General features: G+C 39.6%; 1 protein-coding gene across 1 annotated transcript in view; it reads right to left on the bottom strand.

Annotated features, from left to right (window-relative positions):
* Positions 1-26,225, bottom strand: part of PKD1L3 (polycystin 1 like 3, transient receptor potential channel interacting) — an 81,411-nt gene extending 55,186 nt beyond the window's left edge. The window contains exons 1-12 of the mRNA XM_070500490.1: positions 24,016-26,225; positions 23,286-23,408; positions 17,553-17,669; positions 13,415-13,461; positions 11,310-11,558; positions 9,245-9,376; positions 7,122-7,307; positions 5,449-5,576; positions 5,224-5,350; positions 4,204-4,332; positions 3,618-3,849; positions 1,768-1,961 (exon numbers count right to left, since the gene is read on the bottom strand). Of these exons, the coding sequence (XP_070356591.1) occupies positions 1,768-1,961; positions 3,618-3,849; positions 4,204-4,332; positions 5,224-5,350; positions 5,449-5,576; positions 7,122-7,307; positions 9,245-9,376; positions 11,310-11,558; positions 13,415-13,461; positions 17,553-17,669; positions 23,286-23,408; positions 24,016-24,310 (1,959 nt within the window). The 5' untranslated portion in view covers positions 24,311-26,225. The remainder of the gene's footprint in view (positions 1-1,767; positions 1,962-3,617; positions 3,850-4,203; positions 4,333-5,223; positions 5,351-5,448; positions 5,577-7,121; positions 7,308-9,244; positions 9,377-11,309; positions 11,559-13,414; positions 13,462-17,552; positions 17,670-23,285; positions 23,409-24,015) is intronic.
* Positions 26,226-26,285: the final 60 nt, after the last annotated feature.

Genomic DNA, 26,285 nt, shown 5'->3' with positions numbered 1-26,285 from the left:
TATATCCTAGGAGAACTTTGCACATGTGCACAAGGAGATGTGAAGAAGAATGTTTCTATCAGCATTGTTTATAACCACAAAAAATAGGAAACAACCTGTAGGTCCAGTAACAGCAGAACATACAAACGAACAAGTAAATAAATGAGTAGAAGTAAACCGATGTAACATTATGCAGCAGTAAAAATGAACGAGCTAGAACTAGATGTATCGACACGTGTAAATGTCAAGTGAAAAAAACAAGTTAAAGAAGGATCTGGGTAGCATGGTGCCATTTACATAAAGACCAAAAGCATGCAAACCACTCATTTATCTACGTCTGTCAGCCTCCCTCACTGGAATGTAAGCTCGTGAGGACACTGTCTGGTCCATCACTGTATCTCTAGCTCCTAGACACAGCCTGCCATGTAGAAGATGCTCGATAAATACTTGCTGAAAGAATGAATACACAGACCAAATTCAGGACAGTGGTTACCCTTTGGTGAGAGGGAAGAAATGAGATCAGTGAGGGGCACACCGTGGACTTCAATCACTCCTGTTTTATTATTTTTAAAAATCTGAACCAAGTGGAGCAAAATACTAACTTTGTGAAAAGCTGAGTGGTGTGTTTAATGATTTTTATTATATTATTTCCTATAACTTTCCATATGTTGTAACATTTCTTCATAAAAAATATTTTTTAAAAAGTTACTAGGTGAATAAGCAGAAGGTACCAATTCCATGTTTGATTTTGCAAATGAAAAGCCTAAAGTAACATCCTTATGACAGACTTCTTTCCACGGCACACGGTTAAGTTCTGGTTGTCCAGTCTACACTCTGCCTTGGAGGAACTCTCATCCTGTTTCTGCAGCTCTGCCCCTTTCATGGAGATCACGCACTATCAGAGCTTCATGGAGGCAGGAAATATCCTGATGCCTTTTGCCATCAGTGTGTCACTGTGCGAAGAGAGAAGCTCTCAAGCCTTGCTACCCAAATTGTGGCTTCCCTGACCAGCAGCACTGACATCACCTGGGGGCTTGCTGGAAAGGCAGACTCTCAGATCCACCCGATTTACAGCAACAGAATCTGCATTTTGACAGGCTCCCAGTTAGAGGATTTGCTTGAGAAGCACTGCTCCAGATCATCCAGAAATCACTGCTTGAGGCCGCAAATGGTGCAGATGCCTTCCAGAGCATCCTCTCTCCCACTATTCCCAATCTGGGTAATACTTTTTCAAATCTTTTAAGAAGAACGCCCTCATGATTTCCAGAACCTTCCACCACATTCTTTGTGCAACTGAACCAGGACTTAAATTAGTCAGGATCTCACAGAATCACAATGTGAAAACATATAGTGCCATCTTAAAGTGGGCAGACACCTGGAATTAGGCAATCATTATGAAAGTGACAATCTGTCCGCACCTGGCCTGGAATGTAGAAGAAGCTGCTGGCTTATTTTTAAGTACAAAAATTCTCTTTTATTTAGCAGGAAGTTCGTTTCACTTTACCCACAACATACTTAATACTTGTACAGTGTAAGAGCTTTCATACTGCTTTTCTTACCTAGAATTGTCCAATTTACCTTAGACTAATGTTTGAGAAAGGAATTACAAATAGAAAAAACAAACTCTTTCCTGGACCACTACACACAACCCTCCTCCTTTTTCCCAGGTGGATTTATTCCCCTTCTGGTGAGTTTTCCCTCTGGGCTGCCCCAGCTGAGATAACAGATGCACCGTGTTTAATGCCAGCCGAGGAAGATGAGAGGCAGGGGCAGGACGCAGCTTCCTACCTGGCATCCATCGCTCTTCCACGTGCTGTTGCGGCTGTCCCAGAAATAGCACTGAGTGACGGCAGTTACCACCGAGAACAGGGTGGGCGGCTGCTGAGCGCTCTCCTTGCTTTCCTTCAACATGCCTGTTATGTAGTAGGAGCCGATCCCATACTGCAGACTCTCTGGGGTCAGCACCCAGGTATACTCCTCATCTGAGAACACAGCACAGGGCTTAGTTGTATCTCAAATGGGTGAAAAATACCAGCAGAACCGTTCTTCTGAAGAGTTTATTATTATTATTGTTATTTTATTTTACAAACAAGGAAGTAATAAACCTAGAGTCACAAAGGATTTTTTTAAAATGATCAGTGATACGATCAAGGGCTCTGCATTACTTTTGTTCCGGTAAAATTCATATTCTTTTGATAAACAAAAATTTAGGTCTAATGAATTAGAATGTATTACAAGTTTTAGTAAAATGAAATAATTACAAATCAAAGTTAATACCCAGAAGATCTAGGCAACAAAAGAAACGCAAGGACTAAGCAAGGATAGGAACAGAGTGGTTCCAGGGAAGGAGTCCAGGACTGCACACTGGAGGCCAATTTCAGGTCTGTCCCCAGGTGGCTGCTAACAGCTATGGCATGTCACCCAATCTCTCTAGTTTTCTCGTCTTTCAAACAAGGAGTCTGGACCAAAGGACCCCTAAGACCCCTTCCAGCTCCAAATGACATGATCTTATTGCCAAGATCAGCAGGAAGAACGGACTGCGCGTTCTGAACCAGGAAGGAGCCTGTTGGTAATGCAGACAGAACTGTGCAGCTGGCAGCCCGGAGGGAGAGCCGCTGTCTCAGGTGCCTCATCCAATGGGAAGAATCACTTAAAAAGCAGTCTTTCCTGTGTTGGTGAGGCCGGTGCAAGAGCCAGAGGAAGCTCGTTCAACACGGGAAGACTGTCACGAAGCGGGGAAGGGGGACTATGACATGCTTTACCCATCGTGATTATTTTCCCCAACATTTTTTTTTTTAATGCAAAAGAGGGAGTTCTTTATTAAGACTTTTCAGTACAACATTTAAAGCTTATATCCAGAGGATATGTTTTTTGGTCAAGTATATCTAGGTACTATTTACATATCTTAGAAATTCCTAACTACTTATACATGTCTCAGAAATTCTTAACTTTTCTAAACTACAATGTAGTCATTCTGGTCTTATACCAAGATTTACTGCGATATCTCTGGGCCTTACTCATATCTAAGATTAGAAGAAAAGCTGACATATAAATGACACATTGCATATATACTCATCTATGGAATATAAAGTTTGAAATATTTATGATCCATCATGCTGGAAATTTACCTCTGCAGGGAGTCTCAACATTTCATTATGAAAATTTTCAACCATATAGAAAGTTGAGAGAATTTTACAGTGAACACTCATATAATCGCTAACCAGATTCTACAATTAACATTTTACTAAATTTGCTTTATCACATATATATCCCTCTATCCATCCCATAATCTATCTTTTTTGAAAATGCACTTCATGCTCACAGGTGTCTATACATGTGATAAAATTACATAGAATTAAATACACACTCACACACGCAGAAATGAGTGCCTATAAAACTGGTGAAATCTGAATAAGGTCAGTGCATTGTTTCAATGCCATTTCCCAATTGTGATATAGCACTGTAGTCATGCAAGATGCTATCATTAGGAGAAACTGGGTGAAAGGCCTATGAGATCTCTCAGTTTTATTTTTTACAATAGCATGTGAATCTACAATTACCTCAAAACAAAAAGTTAAAAAAAAGAAAGACAAAAATGCACTTCACAGTAAGTTTCTGACATCTGGTTGGGGTTTTACCTTTTTGCCACACCTGGTCCTTCGGAAGGGTGATGCTCAGGTGGAAGTGAGTGTGGTTAGGCTGATACTGGAACCCCAGGTAGAGTGTCATTGAAAGGGGATGTTCAGGCTCTATGCACACTATCAGGGACTTCTCCAGGGAAGTGACGTTCACGGTGATAAGAAAATGCTCTGTGCTAGTGTTGAGGCTGCTGGGATGGGTTTCCGTGCTAACGTTTCTCCAGAGTGTGATCTAGAATAAGACACAGTTAATCAATCTTCAAGTTTAAGATGGCCCATCCATTGATGCCTTTCAGCCTCCTTTATAATAATAATGGAACGAAACTTCCTTGGTCTCCCTCTTTGAATGTTAGTAGGTAACGCAGTGCAAGGGGTTAAGGAAGAGTATATAGTCTAAGACCTAAAACACCTTCTCCTAAGGCTAAGGCAGATCTCTTTGTGAAAGTTCCTAAGTAAAGATGTGAATAACAAAACAATGGCACGGCAATAAATCTAAAATGATATCCTTCAAGGCATTGTATCCTTCTAGCCTATTCTCCAGGAACTCCTATTCTCTTCTATTTATTCCCTAATAGTCAAGCCATACCTCAATATCTTCCACTAAATCACGGACTTGGAGCAATTTATGATTAGAGCTTAGTAACACACTTCCGACGCTTCCAACAATGTTCTTGTCATCAAAATCCTTGAAGGGATTGAAAGCTAGTCCTGTTACCTAGAGACAAGAAAACTCCAGTCTCATAAATTGCTGAAATATTTATAAATAACACCCCGATAGGTAATAAGGTATCAGATATCATAAATTAAAGTAAATGTTGGGATTGTCCCTTTGCCAGGATCTCAAATGAAATATTTCTCATTATAACATCATATGAGAAAGAATTAAGTAAAGATGAGTCATTTACTTGTAACCCTCAGAATTCTTAATTTTTACATTTTTATGCCTGCAGGATTCTATTTTACTAGGAAGTAAGTATTCTGCCCTCCAGGGTAAGGCAAAAACTCTACTTCTGTTTATAGGTAATTGCTGAAAGAAAAACAATATACTGCTATGACTAGGTTGGTATTTTAAGTCAATAATTATTCAGATATCCCAAGCTTTGTATAAATAGTGAAGAGCTGAGATCAATTCAAATCATAACAGAGAAACTTAGTTAAATCCAGAAGTCTGTTTACTGCTCCCAACTTCTACACTGGATCATTTTTTTTATAAAGATTTTATTTTTTTTTCCCTTTTCTCCCCAAAGCCCCCCCAGTACATAGTTGTGCGTCCTTCATTGTGGGTCCTTCTAGCTGTGGCATGTGGGACGCTGCCTCAGCGTGGGTTGGTGAGCAGTGCCATGTCCACGCCCAGGATTCAAACCAATGAAACCCTGGGCTGCCTGCAGCGGAGTGCACGAACTTAACCACTCGGGCATGGGGCCAGCCCCTACACTGGATCATTTTTAAGAGGACTCCATTCCTGCCAGTGTAAGAGGAATTAGTGGCACACGACATTATCTCATTTGGCCGGTCGGCTTACATTTCATGGTGCATTCCTTTCACCCAAATGCCTACAGCTCTCAAATCCCATTTTCATTCTGATCAGAATCAATTTCACACTCACCTGGACATTAACTTCTGGGTGTTCATTCAAGAGCTCCTCCAAGGCTGAAGCTGATGGAAAGCCTAACCTCACGGGTGCTGGGTAACCCAGCGTGTAAGAGCTCAGAGGCAAAGTTGATATGTTTTGGCTAATGAAAAAGAAGTTAAATGGGAATAAATTTCTGTGTGTTCTCTAAAGGTCAAAAACCTAAAACGAAACTCTCCCCCTTCCTTCCTCCTCTGTTACCTGCTCAGCATCAGAGTAGCAATCGAAGAGGTCAAAGTCACTGAAGACTCAGAAAAGTTATTCCGCTGTAGAAATTCTTCCTGCATCCTACCAAGGGCCAGCAAGGATGTTTTCAGCACATTTTCTACCTGCATTTAGAGGGAAACAACACGTAACCTCAGTATATTGTGTTAGTGAAATAATGATTTTGAGAGGGTTGGAAGGGGAGCAAGGATTTTTTTTTTCAAAGATTGGCACCTGAGCTAACAACTGTTGCTAATCTTCTTCTTTTTTTTTTTTCCTGCTTTTTTCTCCCCATATCCCCCCGGAACATAGTTGTATATTTTAGTTGTAGGTCCTTCTAGTTGTGGCATGTGGGATGCCGCCTCAACGTGGCCTACTGAGCAGTGCCATGTCCCCACCCAGGATCCAAACCCTGGGCTGCTAAAGCGGAGCCCACGAACTTAACCACTCGGCCATGGGGCCGGCCCCAGGGAGCAAGGATTTTGACAGTGATGTAATGAAGGGTGACATTCACTGGAGAGGACCCATAGAAAGTACTTGCCATCTGCCTAAAGACTCACCATCCTTCATATCAACTAAGGGGGCCACCGAAGGAAATATTTCTTTGCCCTATGATATAAGCTGCCCTAGACTTGCTTATGATAGGTTTTTCTTTTAAACAGCTTTATTGAAATGAAATTCACACATACAATCCACCCAGAGTATACAATTCCATGTTTTTCAGTATATTCACAGTGCAACTATCACATGATCTAATTTTAGATCATTTTCACCTCCCCTAAAATAAACCCAGTACCCAGTAGCGGTCACTGTCCATTCTCCTGTCCTCATCCCCCTAGTCCTAGGAAACCACTGATCTAAATTCAGTATCCATAGATTTGCTTCTTCTGGACATTTCATATAAATGGAATCACAATATACAGTCCTTTGTGACTGGCTTCTTTCATTTAGCATAACGTTTCCAAGGTTCATCCAGGTTGCACCAGTACTTCACTCTCTTTCGTTGCCGAATAATATTCTATCATATGGATATACCATGTTTTATTTATCCATTCCTCAGATCATGGACATTTGGCTTATTTCCACTTTTTGGCTATTTGGCTATTTGAATAATGCTGCTGTGACATGAGTACATAAGTTCTAGTGTGGACATATGTGTGTATATTCCAAGGACTGGAATTGCTGGGTCACAGGGTAATTCCATTTCAACATTTTGAGGAACTGTCAAACTGTTTGCCAAAGTGGCTGAGTCATTTTACAAGCCAACAATTCACGAAGGTTCTAATTTCTCTGCCTCCTTGTCAACATTTGTTATTGTCTGTCTTTTTGGATGGGAAGTGCTATCTCATTGTGGTTTGATTTGCATTTCCCTAACGACAATGATGTTGAACATCTTTTCACATGAATAGCAAATTGAATTGATTGAGTGTGTACCATGTGCCAAGCACTTTACTAAGTTCTCTGCACTGGCTTACAGCACTAGGTAGTCTTGGCTCACTGGTGGAATAGAGAGGAAGACCCCGGAGCAGACCTGACAGAGTGGTCTTTTCAGTGGTGCTTACTGGGCTGAATTCTCTTTAGAGATTTAGGGAGAGGCTGTGTGATACCTGGATCTGTCAAGATTAAAAAGTTTCTAAACAGAGTTGGCCACTGGCGGATACTTTACCTACCTGCTCAACGTCAGGCTTGGATCTTTGCTGCCCTGCTTCACCAGCCTGCACTACATCGTTGGGGGAGTGGAAGAGGCAGACGGTCACGGGGACGTGGAAGCCCAGACTGCTGCTGTTCTGAAACGGACTCTTCAGTAACTGCCCTTTCAGGTAAACCAGGGAATCGATCACGCTGACCTGGGAGTTCTAGGAAGCGAACATACACCCCTGAACTGTTTACGATTGTTTTAAATTGATTTGTGTTCTTCTTTGAAGGAATTCAGCGTTCCTTACACATTTCAAATACATTCTTATAAAAAAGCAATACTACAACTTGGCAGGGAAGGAAAATATATTATTACATATTACCTATGGGGAGGATTCGTATTTCAGGTTATTCTAAGAAACTGACATAACCCTTTTGAGTGATAAGTAGATCAAATATCTAATTAACAAAGCTAAGCTAACAAAAGGAATGTCAAGGCAAAGAGCAATGCTGACTGAAACACTGAGCCGATTATCCCTTTGTATCTAGGGCCCCAAAAGCATTCAAGATAGACTTAAAATAGAGATCAAGGAGAAATTCTAGATGAAACAGAAAACACCAATCCTCCTTTCTGTAGGTTGTTCTCAAGTAAAACAAGTCAAAAAAAGAAGGTTAAGCAAATTGACAGATATTTACTGAATATTCACTGTAGGTACAAGTATTTTTGTTTTGAACTGTTATTTATTTTCAAAGATACATTTATTAAAAAACTTCTGCAAATAAAAGATACAATAAACAAAGTTAAAAACCAGATGGGGGCACAAAATATTTGCAACATATGCAACAAAAGGTTAACACCGACAGTAAATTAAGCTCTCTTACAAACAAATAAGGAGAAGACAGTCAACCCAACGAGGAAAATGGATGAAGGACATGAAGAAGCAATTCAGAGGAGATATAAAAATGGCCAACGAGTGTACAAAATGATGTTCAAACTCCTTAGTAATCAATAAAATGCTTTTCCTTCTTGCCTTTGAAATTGGTAAAAATGAGAGTGTGGGGAAATGGTTTGTGGGAATGTAAAACAATGGCTTTTAGGAGGGCAATTTCGTCATCTATGGAAAATTTTAAAGCACATCAACTCTATTTCCAGCACTGTATCCCACAGAAATATTTGCCTAAGTTCTCAAAGATGTTTGTGGCTATACTATTTGCAAGGGTAAACAAATAAAAAAAATCCAAATGAGCATTAAGAATAATGAGTTCATTTATGTGTACTGACATGAGAAGACACCCATGACACAGTGTTAAGTAAAAAAAATCAAGGGGCAGAAAAATTTGTATACTTTAACTCCACTTTTGTTAAAAACAAAACAAAACAAAATCAAAACAACAAACTTGTGTAAGCGAGGAAAAAGTTTGCAAGGTTATGCACAGCAAACTAACAATAAACTAGGAACAGAGATTATATCCAGAAAACAGAATTAGCAGGAAGAAGATGGTGGAGGCCCTTGCTTTTTACTTTAAATGCTTTTGTTCTGACTCTTAAATAACAAGCATGTATTATTTCTGTAATTAAAAAGTTCAAAAAACCCAATACAGAAGGCATCTATATGCTTATTGCAGAATATCTGAAAATATAGGAAACGGAAAAAAGAAAATTAAAATTCTGACTAATCCCACCACCTTAATTTACTTATGTGCGGGGAACAGAAAGAGGCATGAATAACTACGAACGAACATAACATTGGCAAGTGTGGTTGCAATAAACGCCAATATCACGGGGGTACTGATTTCTGATCCTGTTTCAAGGTTGTATCCTGTATCTGCGGCACGGAGTGGCTCTATTTTTGTCTCCCACCATCTCGCGTAACAAATGTATCAGGAAGGCAGTAACGTGGTAACTGAACAAGAGCAAACAAACACAGTGTATCTGAGAATGTCGCTACTGATGAATTTTTTCACAATCTTCAGGTTTTTAAAGGTACAAATATGCTTGCTGATATTTAAATTGAGTCTCCACAAAATAGTTTCATAATGCTAAATTCTGCACAGGGCACAATCTCCAGATTATCCATTTTCTTTTTTATTATATCTTCTCGCTTTCTCTCTTCCCCCTTTGTCGTGGCTTGCTCCCTCCCAATCAGCCTCTGCTTACCTGAGCTGACTCAGAAGATCCGGGCATAAAGGCTTTCAGTGTCCGAATCACCTCACAAGCTTTCTGTAGTGCGCTGTGAGCTGGTGAACCGTGAACTGCTTTGCTAAAGTTCCCTGCTATCTCATCTATGACCTATTGGGGACAAAGGATTTTGTCAAAATTATTTACATAAAATTATTGCACTTTAGTAGTTTGAGACATTGTTTTAACAAGAGTTGACCTTCGATAAGGTTACAAGCTCTATGAATCACAGGCTCTCCAAAACAGTGATTGCCGTCAGAAGCTTTTCCGCAAATGGACAGAATTTATTTTCACTTCTTCCATATAGTGGAGAAAATGGATAACAAGGTTATCCAATGATTGATCCAAGGACCAGGGAGTCTGGAAATATGATTTATAAGAGTAAGTTTAAGTCTCCCGGCCATGATCAAAAGTGAGGGAAATCTTGAAATCAAAACAACAGAAGCAAGCTTTTCTATTCAGAAGTATGTTTGTCCTCTCAGGTTTCCCTCTGTGTTCATTCCGTTCAAGAGTTCACGTTCAAGAGGGAAGTACTTGAAATACCACACAGCAGGCGGTGGGAGGCAGAAAACCTCTCTGAGAAAACAAACCCCCAACACTGGGTGTGGGTCCAAACCTGGAGAGGCTACTTCTTTTGAACTGAAGCCCGACCCTGAGAAAATCTGTTTATGCCAACCACCTGGTCCGATTTCTGGAGAACAGCCCACTTATTGCTTAATTCAATCATGCATTCAGTAAACCCTTATCCAATGCCTACTGTCAGGCTCAGGGGTTTGAGCAGTTAAGGTCGGTTATGATCCCGACCTCATGGACTATACAATTGAATAGGGTTATTCCGGACTCGCAGGGTTTGTAGGAGGTTGGATCAGGTGTCCAGTGACCTTAGAATTGAGGACCACCCAAGTTTGGTTTTATACTTTGGGACTGAAGTATAAATGCATAGGAATGAAGATGTAAGTGAGACACAGTTGCCATCCACCTGCATGTTTGCCGATGGCAGTCAGGCTCTCATTAAAGCCATTCTAGCTGCAGCCAGGAAGGTCCCTGAGGGTGCCTTGTTTGATCTTTTAGAGCAGAATGTGTACCATGGGCTGGATCACAAGAAATCTCACCACTCACTTAGCCTTTTTCTAATGTCTCTTAATAAAGCTTTGTTCTTGTCTCCATAGAGGTTCTGTATATCTTTGATGAGATGTACTCCTAGGCACTCACTGTAGTAGCTTTTTTTAAAATCCAATTTCCTACTGATTGTTGCCCATATGTAAAAACACAGTTAGCTTTAGTATACTGATCTGGTATTCAGCAACATCACTACATTCTCTCAATGTTTCCAATAATTTATCTGAAGCCTCTTTTGGATACTCTACACTTTAGACTTCTCTTCATTTAAGGAAAACAAAACACCCTTTGTTCAAGCTTCTGTAGGTCAGTTTTTCTCTCCTAGGAGAAAAAATGCCGACTGATACAACAGTGACCATCTAGTTTCCATTATCACTGAAAGCAAACCCAGAGTCAACAGGACTCTCTCTCACAGGGAAAGGTGAGATTGCACATAGGCAGGGCTTGTGTTAAAAAAAAATGGGGAGGAGCAGGATAATTTTATTTGGTCTACACTGTCAAAGTGGCTTTGCCTTTTTATTTATGTTTGTGGGAAAAATGGAAGAAAGGTGAAAGAGTTGAGTTGGTGAGTAGGAGGAATTGTCTAGAAGGGTTTGCTGCTGCTGATAAAGTGTGGCAGATGAGCAAAGCTTCCTCCCCATCCGAAGCACTAAATATAATAGCATTAAATAATAATAAGACATTAAGTGTGGAAATGGGCATAAAGCCCACTGTGGAATATTTTCATGGGCTTGTTCTGGTTTTGCTTTTAGTTGGAATATATGCTTGTCCGTCAGGCCTGCTTAGGTGCACTTCTGCCGCGAGGTAAAGGGTGGCCCCTTCCTAGCATCTCTATTCTCAAACATCACCAAAACAGAAGGAAAGAATAAAAGTGCTTTTTCAGTGTCACAAGGTACCCCTTGTGACTTCAATTTTCCATGTTTACCTGCTCAGATGCTTTCTGAAATGATGCTTGTGGATGAGAGGTGAAGACATCTGCCGGCGAGCGCTCTGTGGGGCTTGAAGTTATTTCTACCAGAGCGTCTTCAGCGTGCATTCCAGATGCAGGCCTGGTGAGCTCTGGTTTCCCAGGGCCAGGCTGGCTGGTAGGTACAGACGTGACTGATGTTCCCTGCTGTGTGACTTCGGGGAGTCTTGAAGGAAACGAGCTGATGGGATGGCACAAGAGCTTGGACTAACAGATAAAATATGCAGAGGAAAAGGCTGAATCTGATTTTACCAAATAATAAATAATTTGGACAGTGTTTCCAAAATTGCTCTGGACTCCCATGTCCTGTGAGACATTAGGAGGCATTTCTCTCAAAAAGATCTCAAACCATTTTGAGAAAGCGGTATAATATATCACCCTCTTGAGGATTCACAAGTACATTAGTTATTCACTGTCAACCATTCAACAGATGATAATTAAGCTTCTACCATGTGCTGGGCAATGTTCTGGGGAACTGGGGATACAGCCATGAAGAAAATGAGCCAAGTTCCTGCCTCATGGAGCCTCCATTTTAGTGGTGGAGACAGAGAGACAAATTAGATCATATACTGAATAAATGCCATGAAGATAAAATAAGGGTAAGCATATTGAAGAAAAAGGTGCTCAGATGTCAGGAGAGGGCATTTTTGCTGAGAGTTGAATGAAGGGAGAGAGAAGGCTCTGCCAATATATTGGAGGAGGGCATTTGAGAAGTGCAAAGGCCCTGAGGCCACAGCCTGCTGGGCTTGTTTCAGGAAGAACAAAGCAGCTGGGTGAGCAAAAGGTGGCACTGGGGAGATCAAAAAGATCTTGGAGGTGGGGTGGGAATGAGAGATGGGCGTGGGGAGAGCATGTTATATGTCATGCAATTGGGAAGAGTATGATTTTACTCTGAATGACATGGGAAGACATTGGGGGCTTTGAGGAGCAGTAGCATGATCTGACTTGTGTTGAGAACTGACAGAAAAGGGCCAAGAAGGGAAGCAGGGAGCTCAGGAGGAGGCAGATGAAAAGTTTAGATGGGAGATGATGGTGGCTTGGCCTGGGGTGGGATAATGGTGAAGATGATGAGAAGTGGGTAGGTTTGGGGCATATGAAGCCTCTGAGAATTCCTACAGCCAACCACCTTTGCTTTCTTTCTTTCTGGCAACCTTTTAAGCAATGTTGGTGGGTATTTTGCACAACGTCACTTAAAAAATACAGTCATCCCTCTGTATCCTCAGGGGATTGGTTCCAGGACCCCTGCAGATACCAAAATCTGGGGGTGCTCAAGTCTCATATAAAATGGTGTAGTATTTGCATATAACCTATGTGCATCCTCCCGTATACTTTAACTCATCTCTAGATTACTTATAATACCTAATACAGCATAAATGCTATGTCAAAAGTTGTTATGCTGTATTGTTTAGGGAAAAATGACAAGTAAAAAGTCTGCATGTTCAGTACAGATGCAACCTTTCCATCACAGTTGGTTGAATCTGGGGACGCAGAACCCGCGGATACAGAGCGCTGAGTGTACAGATTTTTACTTCATCCCTGTTCTCTTTTATACTGCTGGAAACACTTATTTTTTGCAGTGGATCAAATAAATGCAAATCTCTATTTAGACATCCACTGAAAGGTTTCTATGTAGGACACAAAGGCAAGAAGGCTGAGAAATTTCTTGAAGGTAAAATTTTATAGATTAAGCAGAGTTTCTACCTTTATTTTCTTTTCACTCATTTCTTTCTTTTCCCTTTTTTTTTAAAAAATAAATTTTACTGCATTGCATATATTTTTGTAAGATGCCACAAGTCCTTTTTGGATTGAAACAGGGAATAAGCAACCAACCAACCAACAAATGATAATTATACTAACATGTAAACCAAAGACAGGCTTTAAAATTTTCTTTAACAAAGCACCCATTAAACCTGATTCTTTCCTACACTTAAGTACTTTCCTTTCCTTATTAGAAAACTATATCCAGAGCACTCTGTGACACAGAGGAGAGTCCTGGCAGGACCCACCAGGAAGGACAAAAAGAATAATATTCCAAAATGTGTATTGTGAAGGTAAGTACTTACATGATTAGGATGAGCAGGTTGGTGACATGTGGTCGAATGATGAGTGGCTACCATAGAAAAAAGAAAGCAGATTAAGTTCAAATCAAAGCCTAGGATAGAAATATTTCTTTCTATTTTATTTGAGGATGTCTTACTGAGGATGTCTTGCTAAAAACAATGCAAATTGTTTTACATAGGAAATCAAAGTGATCATTTCCCACTGTTGATAAATCTGTAGACAAGCTAGAATTCTGGGGTTGAAGCATTACAAATCACTAATGTCTGATCCATTTGCTTACTCTTCAAAGACCCTCTGTATAAAAAGAAATATTAAATCAAATCAATCATAAAGTGGCAGACATATAAACATTACTGCAGAAATATATGCTTCAAAATTTTGCCAAAAGGAGGAGCTCTTTATTAATAAATTGGAGGATACTTCTGACAGACTTTTGGAAAGTGATCATTTACAACATTCGACCAGATCACCATTATTGCTTTCATTCTCTTTCCACATTTTCTAGTAAGAAAACCATAATCTGAAGGCAACATCAGTGTGTTAACGTGCCTATTTACTATTAACTTAGGTTGACTTCTTTCAAGGCATGAGCTCCAGACCCATTAAAATTTACGTGGCTATAGCAAGCTTACTTTGCCCTCTCTATCTTTTCTTGCAGCGTTCCCTCTGTTGTTCACTGAACTGGTAAGTATATTTAGCAGCAAAATCATTGCAGCTACTACTGCTGGGAGAGGACAGAGTTCTGAGATGTCCTTCTGATCAGACGCTATGTCTTTCTATCTGGGCAAACAGGATGGAGGGTAGAAAAAAAAGGGGATCTTGAGTCAAAAGGCCTGGGCTTCAGAGGTTACTGAAGGTTACCACTTTTTACAGTCACCATGAAGCCTTGAGAAAGAGACTTAACTTCTTAGTCGTCTCATCTGTAGAATGGGTATAATAATATTTAATGACCTGAAAATTAAAGCCATGTATATAGAGCTGAGAAAAAAAAGTCATCTCAGAGTAGGGTCATTAGGTCAACAGCTTGCTGGGAACAGGAAACTGAACCTGCACTTCAAGTGTAGCTCTGAAAAGGGGCTATGACCACTAGAAAAGCCAATAGTCTACTAAACTAAGGGTGATCCAATTTCTTGGTCTACTGAAAAACATTTGGACAGAGCTTGCCTTAAAAGGTAAGGAAAAAACAACAAGAGGGAGCCTATGAATAGCACTCTAGAACCTGGGAACTGAATCCAGAGGACTCAGAAGAAAGCACACCTCTGAAAATTATCAACAGAAAAATCCAGAAAAATATTTCAGAAAGCTATTTAACATCCTTAATAGGAACAGAAAATCTTAAAGATAAACCAACTGAAGCTAAAATGCACAAGAATGAGCTCGGTTAAAAGAGAAATAAATGATATTAGAGGATTTCAAGGAAACTAAAATGCTACAGAAAAATTAAAATCCACAGTGGAGGTAATACAGAATAGAACTGATGTGGAAAAATCAAATCAATGATATGGAGGATAAATGTGAGGAGTTCTCCTAGAATGCAACAGGAGTGATAAATACAGGACCATTCTTTTCATTTAAAAGAATGACAGGAAAGATATGGAGGACATAAACCTACAATACAACCCATAGATAACTGGTATTTCTCAAGGACAAAACCAGAACAAATGAAACAGAGCTGATAAATAGGTAGAATAGAATAAAACTTGCCTGTGTCAAGAAAGATGTGTATATACAACATCACATTCAAGGAAAAATCAGTAAAAAGTAACCTAGATACATGCTAAGAAAATTTCTGTATTACAAGGATTAAAAAATTCTACAAGCAATCTGATAGGGGGAGAAAAGCTACTATTAAAAAAAAAAAGGCTAACCTTAGTCTTTTCCACTGTAGCATTAAATGCCAAAAGACTAGAGAATGACGTCCACAGGGTTTTGAGGGGAAGACTGTGATGAAGGAACTAAATCCCTTTCATTTCAGAGACTGTTGGTTATTCCCCACTATACCCTCCTTTTCTTCTATGGGAACCTAGTCACCCAGCTAAGGACTACATTTCCCAGCCTTCCTTGCATGCCACGGTGTGGCCATGTGACCAGGTCCTGGCCAATGGGATCTGAGAAGAAGTAAACGGTGCGATTTCATCTATGCTCTTAAAAAAAAGGATCAGGCCCCTCATTTTCCCTTCTCCCTATTCCGCTTGCTGGAATTTGAACTGGGTGTTGGGGGAGCTTTCATAGACCCATGAGATGGAAGTTCCAAGTTGATGATGGCTTGGGCCGGTAAAGCGGGGAGCTGTCCTGTCAGCCCTGGACTGCTTGCTTAGACTGTTATGTGAAAGAGAAATGAACTGCTGTTTTGTTTAAACTACCATTTTGGCTTTTGTTTTAACTTGTACACCCTGCTAGAATATGGCTTATTGGGAAGGGACAAGAAAGACCTCTTGACTATTCACGAGTTCCTAAAATATTTCCAACAATAGATCTTTCTTGAAAAAACGATTGGAATAGAGATGAGACAAAATTAAGAACTCAAGAAACGTAAAGTTAGGGTACAAAATGACTGGTGATAAATATGAAACCAGTTAAAATAGATATAAGTTCTAAGTTGTTAGAAATGTGGCTTTGATAAAAGTTTTTTAAAAGTCTTCTTAAGAGAAGTTGTATAATATAAAAAATAATTTAATATAACAATAATCAGAAAAAACCCCCACAGAATATACTAACAAAACCGAGGGAGTGATGGTGAGGAAGGGAAAACTCACATGCTGTATACTCCTATACACGGGTTTCAAAAGAGACTGTTTCATTCCTGAGCCAGACAATTAGAAAAACGTAGGTATAAGAATGTGTTTTTAAAAACAACAGCTTCTTGAAGGTAAACAATTAAAAGAATATTGAAGAGCAAAATTTCAACAAAAGACAGAAGAAAGTAGCAAGGAACCAGAAAGCATAGAACAAGGCAAGAAATGATATGTTATTAAAATTAAATGTGATAAACTCCACTATAAGAAAATTCTCAGAGTGGGTAAAATAATTAGATCTAATTATGTTAAATTTAATAGGGACACACATACAACAAAGTGTCAGGAAATTTTTAAAGGACCATACATACATAAACGTAAGGCAACCCCCAAATAAGGCGATCTCCTCTTTTCTCAATGAGGAGGTTGTTAAAAAGTTATTTTGGGGCAAATAACTATATAAACTTGAAGAATATAGGTGAAACAGTCAAACGTCCACTTATTTAATTTAGTAATTTAGTTGTAGAAAGGCATATTTAAAATCACGTTATATAAACTAGTATATTAATTTAGAAGCATTGCTCTCATGAAACTCACGTTTCATGATATGGCTTTATTCAAGCTTTTCACAGTGTCTTCAACACTATTGCTTTCATTTTAGTCAGAACAATTTTTGGAATTTTTTAACAGTTTTCCAGAATATGTCATCTTTTATTCCATCGAACACAACCACTAAACACTTTTTCTCCAACTTAAAAGTACCATTTACAAAGCAGCCAGAAAAGCTGATTTTTACATTTGTTCTTTAGATATATATTCATGTCTCTACAACCACCACTTTCTAAATTGCTCTTTTAAGGGATACTTAAAGGCTTGTTGACAAGGACATCTAAAACTTGAAGTTGTGAGGTCACACCACTAACAATAATCACTAGATCCACTTTAAATTTGTCTCTTTTTTCACTCATTCTGTCAGATGATCTCTATAGTAGTCATCCATCAGTTATATTGATTGAGGTCATTTCAGGCTAATGCATCTTCCCCAAATAGTATTTATTTTTCAAATTAAAAAAAAATGAGAGAGAAAGCCACAATCTGAAAGACTTTGCAAGGACTTTTTAAGAAGACTTTTTTTAAAAAAGAAGCTCCAGAGTCTTCTTTAAGAAGTCTCTCTTTTTCGTGGGAAGAAAACCTTGTCTTTTATTTGGGCATATGTGAAAAGAAGATGGCCAAAGACATATCAAGAAAATAAGTATATATAAACTGAAAGCAAAGACTGAAATATTAAGGTCAGACAAAATAGAAGGCAAGGAATATTTACTGGGTGAGTGTTATGATGACACATTTCAGCATTAATTCAGTCTGTGCACCCTTTAAGGTGGGAATTGATTCCGCCACACAGTACCTGAGGTCATTTTGTCTCTCATTATTGCCACTTCTTCTGTTGTCTTTTTGGGTCTCCAAGGTAGATGAGAATTATTTCCGTTTCTTTCATAACTGGCATCTTGGTCTGAAAAGTCATCTATTTGGAGGCGAATGCAAAAGTTAATTTACAGGAGATAGCTCTAGATTAAGTCTATAAAATAATCATTACAAGTGCATATGTGATCATCAAGAAACCACAAACTAAAGATTACTATCCAGTTTGTTTTTTTTTTTAAATTTAGAACAATAACGTAGGAATCCTGAAGTAGCTCTTTTGCTCTGAGCACAGTCATGTCACCTTATACTCTCCAACATCTCAAAATTAGGTCCACTGATGGGGTCAACACTGAGAAGACAAAGAATTAAGTTCATTTTAAGAAAGTGCATTCTAGGAGTCGACCCTGTGGCCAAGTGGTTAAGCTCCTGTGCTCTGCTTTGGTGGCCCAGGGTTTCCCCAGTTCAGATCCTGGGCACGGACCTAGCACCATTCATCAAACCATGCTGAGGGGATGCCAGGCGGTGCAGCAGTTAAGTTCACTCACTCCGCTTCAGCAGTCGGGGGTTCACTGGTTCAGATCCTGGGTGTGGACATGGCACCACTTGTCAAGCCATGCTGTGGCAGGTGTCCCACATAAAATAGAGGAAGCAGATGTTAGCTCAGGGCCAGTCTTCCTCAGCAAAAAGAGGAGGATTGGTGGCAGATGCTAGCTCAGGGGTAATCTTCCTCAAAAAAAAAAAAAAAAAGCTACACTGAGCTCGTGTCCCACATAGCAGACACAAAAGGACCTACAACTAGAATACACAACTATGTACTGGGGGGCTTTGGGAAGAAGAAAAAAAAAAAAGAAGATTGGCAACAGATGTTAGCTCAGGTGCCAATCTTTAAAAAAATAAGGAAATTACATTCTAAGCATAATACTCTCCTTGGTATTCTATAATTTTTATTGGTAGGGATAAAAGAGTTCAGAAGGCGGTCAGTAACATTCTTGAACATGCCTCCTTGTGTACGTTGTTGTTTCTCACACGTGCTGGTGGACATGGCTAGAGAAAATCATGCAACCTCACTGACCACATCTCAGGTTAGATTCAGGATTAGCAGCCTCGAGTGGCCTGCCTTCTCGCTGCCTGGCAATCAGGCTGCATCCCCTCGTCTGTTCACACTTCAGCTCTCTTACAAGACTCTCCCCCTTCCTCCGACAACTAGGAGTCTCCCTGATCCGCATTCTCAGGTCAGGTGATAACCTTGCTTTCTATCTCAGGGAGAAAACAGAAGCAATTAAAAGAGTTCTTCCACAGACTCCTCCCACCACAGCCGCCACCTACCAATATCTGTGCCCACGGACACCACCTTCTCTCCGGTTACTTCCAGCTCTCCGTGCTCCTACCCAAAGTGAGTCCCTGTAATCCGGCCCCAGCTCGGATCCAGAACATCCCTCCAGCAGACTTTTTCCCATCTTAAGAAAAAAAATCCACCAGTTTACGTTCCCTCATGAACTATTGCTCCAGCTCATTCCTGCTCTTGAGCAGAATTCCTTTAAAAAATTGTCTAAACTTGCTAGATCGAATTCCTCTCCTGCTATTTTTCCTTATTTTTAGGGGTTGTTTTTTAAATTTTTGATTTAAGTTCGTTTTCTAACTATGTAAAACATTTATAGAGTTCCAATGTCAAAATTATAAAACAAGGTACATTCAGAGAGGACTAAATTCCATCTTTGTCCTTTCTCCTCTATTCTTCCCCCACAGGTAATTATTTTCCATTAGTTTTTGTTTGTTTTTCTATTATGTTTATATATATATACATATATATGCATATATGTTCCTATTACCCCCTTTCTTAGATTAGTGTAGCATACTATATACATTGTTCTGCAGCTTGCTTTTTTTTTCCACTAAAAAAATATAGAGATAACCCCATTGCAGTACATAGAGATTAAAAGGCTGCTATAAGCATTCATGTACACGTTTTTGTGAAAACACAGGTTTTCATTTCTTTGCAATAAATGCCCAGGAGTACAGTTGCTGGGTTGTATATCTAGGATTTTAAGAAACTGCCAAACAGCTCTCCAGAGTGGCTGTGCCATTTTGTATTCACCCCAACAATGTAGGAATGATCCAGTTTCTCTGCATCCTCACAAGAATTTGGTGTTGTCACTACTCTTTTTTTTTTTAAGCCATTCTTATAGGTGTGTGGTGATATCTCATTGTGGTTTTCTTTTTTTTTTCTTGATGAAGAAGACTGACCCTGAGCTAACATCTGTTGCCAACCTTCCTCTTTTTTTTTTCTCTTTTCTCCCCAAAGTGCCAGAACATAGCTGCATATCCTAGTTGGAAGTCATTCTAGTTCTTCTATGTGGCGTGCTGCCACAGCGTGGCTTGAAGAGTGGTGTGTAGGTCTGCACCCAGGATCTGAACTGGTGAACCACCCGCCACGAAAGTGGAGCATGCGAACTTAATCAGTGGGCCACGGGCATGGCCCTCATTGTGGTTTTCATTTGCATTTCCCTAATGGCTAAAGCTGTTGAACATCTTTGCATGGGCTCATTTGCCCTCTGTATATCTTCTTCAGTGACCTGCCTCTTCATGTCTTTTGCTCATTTTCAAATTGTGTTGTCTGTTTTTCACCGTTGAATTTTGAAATTTCTTTATATAGTCCGGAAACAAGTCCTCTGTCTGATGTGTGGTTTGCAAATATTTTCTCCCAGTCTGTGGTTTATCTTTCACCTTCTTAGTAGGGTCCTTCTCAGAGCAAAACCTTTTAAAATTTTGATGAAGTCTAACGTATCAATTTTCCCTTTCAGAGATCGTGCTTTTGATGTCAAGACTAAAAACTCTGCCTAGTCCTGAGTCCTACAGATCTTCTCGTGTTTTCTCCCCCTCCTTTTCCGCAGGTTTAAAGTTTACATTTAAGTCCATGGTCTATTTTGAGTTAATTTCTTATAAGCTGGAGCATTAGGTCAAGGTTTATTTTTCTTTCTATGGATGACCAATTGTAACTGTATATAACTCAAGGATAATGACAAAGTGACGATTCTGTTAAAGCACAAGAGTGTTTCAAAGGATGTGACCTCAGCCCAAACGGCAGATAACGTTCCAGATATTTTTCAGGTGTTGCCAGGACAGAACTCCATTTCTCAGTGGTTGTGTTGTCCTATGATAGTTAGTTTGAAGTAATGCATCTATAATATCATTTTACTTTACCAATGGCATGGAAGTATTTCCAGGCTTTCACAAGCAGTATGGCTGTCTTGGTACACACAAGCTGAACGTCAACACTATTACAACAGCACTTTGAACACAAACTGTTACTTCTTATTCCAATGCTCTGAAAATAAAACTCTCTTAGAAAGGAATACTTTTATATGTGAGCTTAATCTTTCTTTAAGTGTTTTTGTTTATTTTTTAAAGATACATGAAGGAAAATCATGAGTTTATTCCAGTATGATAAAGTTAATCTGCACCCTCAGTAATACTGTACGATAATATGAGGCAATAGACGCCTCTTTTGAATCCTAAGGAAAAAATTTACAAATACTTTTCCCATCAACATGTTATTTTGGAAGAGATATTTCTTAAGTTGATAATAAAATTTGTAAACACTATGACAACAAAGGTTATTTCTGAATACTTCTAAGCAATTACATTGTGCCAGCACTTTAGTTTTAAAGGTAGCTAGCAATATCGGATCTCCAAAAGTATTTTCACCTTTGACATGAATGTGAAGCTATCTAGAAGCAGAAAATAAACTTAGGACAAAAAATAGAAATTGCACAATAATACAATGTTAACAGTAACAATTACGATCGTATGCCAGGCTGTGTTCTAATACTTTACCTATATCATCTTACTTAATCCTCATAATGATCCTTTGAGGGAAACTGGGCTGCATAGAGGGTAAGTTTCTTGCCCAGGTGCCACCACTGGAAAGTCATGGAATCAAGATATGAACTCAGGAAGTCTGACTATGAGCCCAGGTTCTACCTGCAGTAACATACTTCCTCTCATTATGGACATACAGGCTCAGAATTTGCAAAATTGGGTTAGATTAATTGAATAGAATTCTTTTTGTCTAGATTATCTGCTGCACAAACATTTTATATTCCATAGCAGTAATCTCTTGCAAGTACAGTCATGTGTTGCTTAATGACTGGGATACGTTCTGAGAAATGCATTGTGAGGTGATTTCATTGTTGTGTGAACATCATAGAGTGTACTTGCACAAACCTAGATGGTATAGCCTACCACACACCTAGGCTATACAGCACTAATCTTAAGGGACCACCATGGTAGACGTGGTCTGTCATTGACCGAAACATTGTTATGCGGCCCATGACTGTACATGAATGATAATATCAGGAAACGAATTTTCACTCCAAAACCAAGAGTAGTTGAGAATGTCTAAAAACTCAAGTCCTGAGGAGTTAAAATGGATAGGTAATCATCATCATTTAAACTGTACTATGGATTGCTTTTCCAGTCCTGGATATGGGTTGGGCTAAATAACTTCTCGTTATGATGAAAAACAGTTCACAATTGTAAGATGGCTGGCCAGTGTTACATACACAGTTTGTGAGAACGAAACACAAGACCACTTGGCTGTGCAGAGTTTAGGCTCACAACCTTGGCCTCATCAACAACAGCATGCTACGAGGCGAGAGAGGACCAACAGATCACAAAGAGCTTGAAACGGTGAAGACTGAGAGTTTTGAAGCTAGAAAGTCATTACCTTGAAATACTGGTTCCTTTCAATACCCAGTATTTGAGGAAGGTAATCTTTTTTTTTTTTCTTGTAATAGAGAAATATCATAAGGTATTCTGTTTTATGAAGCACACATAGATGCTTCATATTTTTTTTTTTAAAGATTTTATTTTTTTCCGTTTTCTCCCCAAAGCCCCCCGGTACACAGCTGTATATTCTTAGTTGTGGGTCCTTCCAGTTGTGGCATGTGGGACGCTGCCTCAGCGTGGTTTGATGAACAGTGCCATGTCCGTGCCCAGGATTCGAACTCACGAAGCACTGGGCTGCCTGCAGCGGAGCACGCAAACTTAACCACTCGGCCACGGGGCCAGCCCCTAGATGCTTCATATTTTAATAAGAATGCATTTGTGATTTTTTAAAAAGTCAAACAAAATTTTTGGCTAGACCGTCTGAGACATTGTAAGTCTCCGAGAATCCACTGAGCTAACAATAAATGCTTTATATAGTCACCACCATGAAAGTCATTGCTTAATTTAAAAAAAGACCCCAACACCCAACTGCACACCCCCCCCCTTAATCCTGATCCCCTACTTCGGAGGAAGCAAACCTCTAATTGATAACAACCTCCTCACCCTTCCTCACCTCATTTTCCTACACTATATTCTCTCTTCTTCCTTTGGTTCTTATTCCTCCCTCTAAAGCCCAAGGGCTGAATGGTTTAGGGGTGTATATGTGGAAAATGGAGCTTACCAATACACGTTCTCCCACATTCCACCCAAGTCAAGAAATGAAGGGAACATGAAGGCACAACTCTTTCCAACTACCAGAGTGGGATGAGTAAGGAAGTCACTGCAAAGGAACAGTTTCTCCCTCTGATCAATATCATGAAAATCAAAATCCCTATGTCCGTCCTATGGTCTGTCACTCATAGACTCTTGACTACTCTCATGTGCTCTCCTTATTTAGAATCAGTTTCTAAAAGCTGGGTCTTTGGTAGCACGTAACTTCATCACCTACCAGCCTGGCAGATGAAATAATGCCTCCGTGAGCATACGTCCACTTTGGATGAGATCAAATGGGAGTTTCTGGACACGTAGGTGCACCTGGAGGGCTCTGGGTTCTGGTGGGCTGCGGCACCTGCTGAAGGGAGACCAGACCCAGATGAGCCTCTTACTCAAAAGTCAAATCTTTTTTTAAAGTAACTATGAAAATCAAATGTTGCTAGCTTCTAATAGATGAAAACTTAGGATTTCCCCCACATATTATAGATTATTTTTTCATATTGTGTGTTCTTTATCACAAGACTCATTATTCATTTACCTAGACTTCAATGAAGATGACGATGATATAATAATGCCCTGGATTTTTCTCTAAGACCACAAGACTATGGTGCATAATTTTGAAAATATCTATGTAATAAAGACAACAGGCAAATAATTGCTCTCCTAGTTTCTGTGTTAGGAAACTTGGAGCCGAGAATGATGAAGAGAGATTTACCAAGGAAAAAGTGACCATAAGAGGTTTTCCACTTCAGAATCTAGCATTAATACTTAGTGAAATATTAGGTAAATTAATTTTTGATAGGCTCTGAGAAAAATCTCATCATCTTTGCTACACAGACAAACCAGGGGCTGCAGCACAAGATGGAAATATTCCAGAGGAATGATGGGAATGAAGTAAAGTGACTGATGTTCTGTATACAAAGGCAGAAAGTTTCCTTCATAAACACCAAACCTCAGAGCCTTACCTGGGCTGTGTTTTTCTTTATTTTTTCCCAGTGGCATTAAATTTTGTCCAATCCACCACTTCTTCCCTTGTTCCAAAAGGCCATGGATGAGATCTTGACCCTCCTGGTTCCATGTGGAGGCAAGGTGTCCTCTTTGAGCACGACAGTAATTTTCTGCTTCCTCAAAGCTGCAGGGAAACTTGTTAAGCTGATAACAGGTTATTTTCCCATGTTGCTCTGGGCTCTTTAGCTCACTTCCTAGAATGATGCTTGTTCTAATGTATAACCAAAGCCACGTTCTTCTTTGGAAGAACATTTTCTCTGTCAACTGTGAGCATGAAAAGTGTAGGGGCTCAGCAGCTGCCTGGTCCTTTAAATATATTCCTGGGGGGTTTGTCTTACTTATTAGTATTATTCCTTTAGGAATTGCGAATAATTTGTCAAGGAGACAAAGGCTTTGTTTGGTTTTGTTTTAAGGATCCAGGTGGGGTTTCTATAAGCTGAAAACAAATAGCAAAGATCAACAAAGCAATGGGCATTTAGAGCTGGGGCACCACCATCTGTGTCTACACAACCGGATATGCCTTTAGCTTTCTAATAGATCTTTATTTGCTAAGTCTAAGCTGTAAGGGAGTAGGGGCTGATGAATATCGAAGTCAGTGTTCCTAAAAATTGAGAAATGTATGTTTTTTTTTTAAATAGAAAACCATTCTTGCAGACCCCTAGGATGGATTGAAATTATTGTATTCTCTTTCTTAAACACATTCACACATGAAACTAGGCATAAACTCTATCCTAAATCTCTTATATAATCATAAAAGCCAAAGAATAAATATTTGATGAAATATTGAATACAAATTAAATATAAACAAAACCAAAAACCAATGAAATTCAAATTTGGCTGAACTAAATAGCCACTTGTCAGATGCACAAGGTTCTGGCCTACAACCGCAAAGGTTCTTTTGAATTTGTCATGCATGCTACTTCCTGCTGTATAAGAGAATCAACTCTCTCAGCACTTTTTAAAATTTAACTCGGTGAAAAACCTTTGTTAATACAGCATGTCATTTGGCCTTCACCTGTAGCACATCCATCATTGATGTATTTCAGCCAGTTCTCTTTCTTTTTTATGTGACCATAAATACAAGTAAGCATGGGCTCTGCAATCACTCGGCAAGTTTCAGGGTTCAGTTGTTATCCAAATGGTCCAAATGATGCTTACATTATTTTTAAAAATCATTATGGAAGTGGACACCAAAATAAAAAATTCTCTGAAGTGTAGACCCTAAGAATACACCCCTGTCTGAAAAACACTGCAGTAATCAAAAGAAAGATTAATACGGCATGGTCTCTACTTTAAAAAAGTTTAGTTCTAATTAGGGAAGAAAAGACATAAAAATTGTAGTTATTAAAGGCATAATAAGTGTAATTAATAAAGTGCCACTAGGGAAGTACAGATTAAATCTATGAAGGTTCAGATGAGGAAGAAATTATTTTCAGCGCTTGAATTGAACGTGTAAGGATGGCCATATTAGACAGACGAAAGTGGCATCTTGGCAAAGGAGTCAATGTGAGTAAACGCACATAAGTGAGAAAGTGAAAGGTATTTATGAAGAGAAAGAAGTTAAACACTGGGTCTGTGAGTGTGTGTGTGGGGGAGTACTTGGGGGGACAGTAGCGGGAACTGAAACTAGAAAACGGAAATGTTTCAAATCCCAGGGAAAAAAGTTTGCAATTTAGAAGGTTTCTCAGCAAAGGAGTCCACCAAGGGAATCGTTTGGGCGCAGGATACTTTCAATTACAAAGTCTTAATTTCCTAACATGCTCATAAGCATACGTACACAGGTTTCAGGAATTTTAAAGTGAAACCTGACGTGACGGAATCTTCTCTGAAAGTCAACTCGGGTATACTTACACAGTGCTGTAATTCTTTTCAACCCTTTTACTGAACCTGATATCCCCTCTTAATACCTGCTTTATCTAGAGCACAAGCATATCAATAAAAGGCTTAACTTAAATGATCAAAAAAAATTGGTGAGAGTGTTGCTTAGAATTGAAGAATCAATATGTAATTCGTCTTTTGTTCAGGCTGCAGGACCGCAAACGCAACCGACACAGCACCCCATCGTGAGCGCCCCCACACCTCTGCGAAGTGCACCGCGGACGCGCAGAGGCAGGTGGAAGAGGCGGGGCCGGCGCCATTGCGTCTGCGCGTGAGCGTCTCACCAGCCCCTCCCCCCCCGGGGCGGAGCCAGGGTTCCCCACCGCCCAGAGGCCTGCCCCGCCCTCCT

The sequence above is a fragment of the Equus asinus genome, chromosome 28 (assembly GCF_041296235.1).
Source record: "Equus asinus isolate D_3611 breed Donkey chromosome 28, EquAss-T2T_v2, whole genome shotgun sequence".
In the NCBI taxonomy this organism is placed as follows: Eukaryota; Metazoa; Chordata; class Mammalia; order Perissodactyla; family Equidae; genus Equus; species Equus asinus.
Note: the sequence above shows the minus strand (reverse complement) of the source record. Positions and strands in the feature narration are given on the sequence as shown.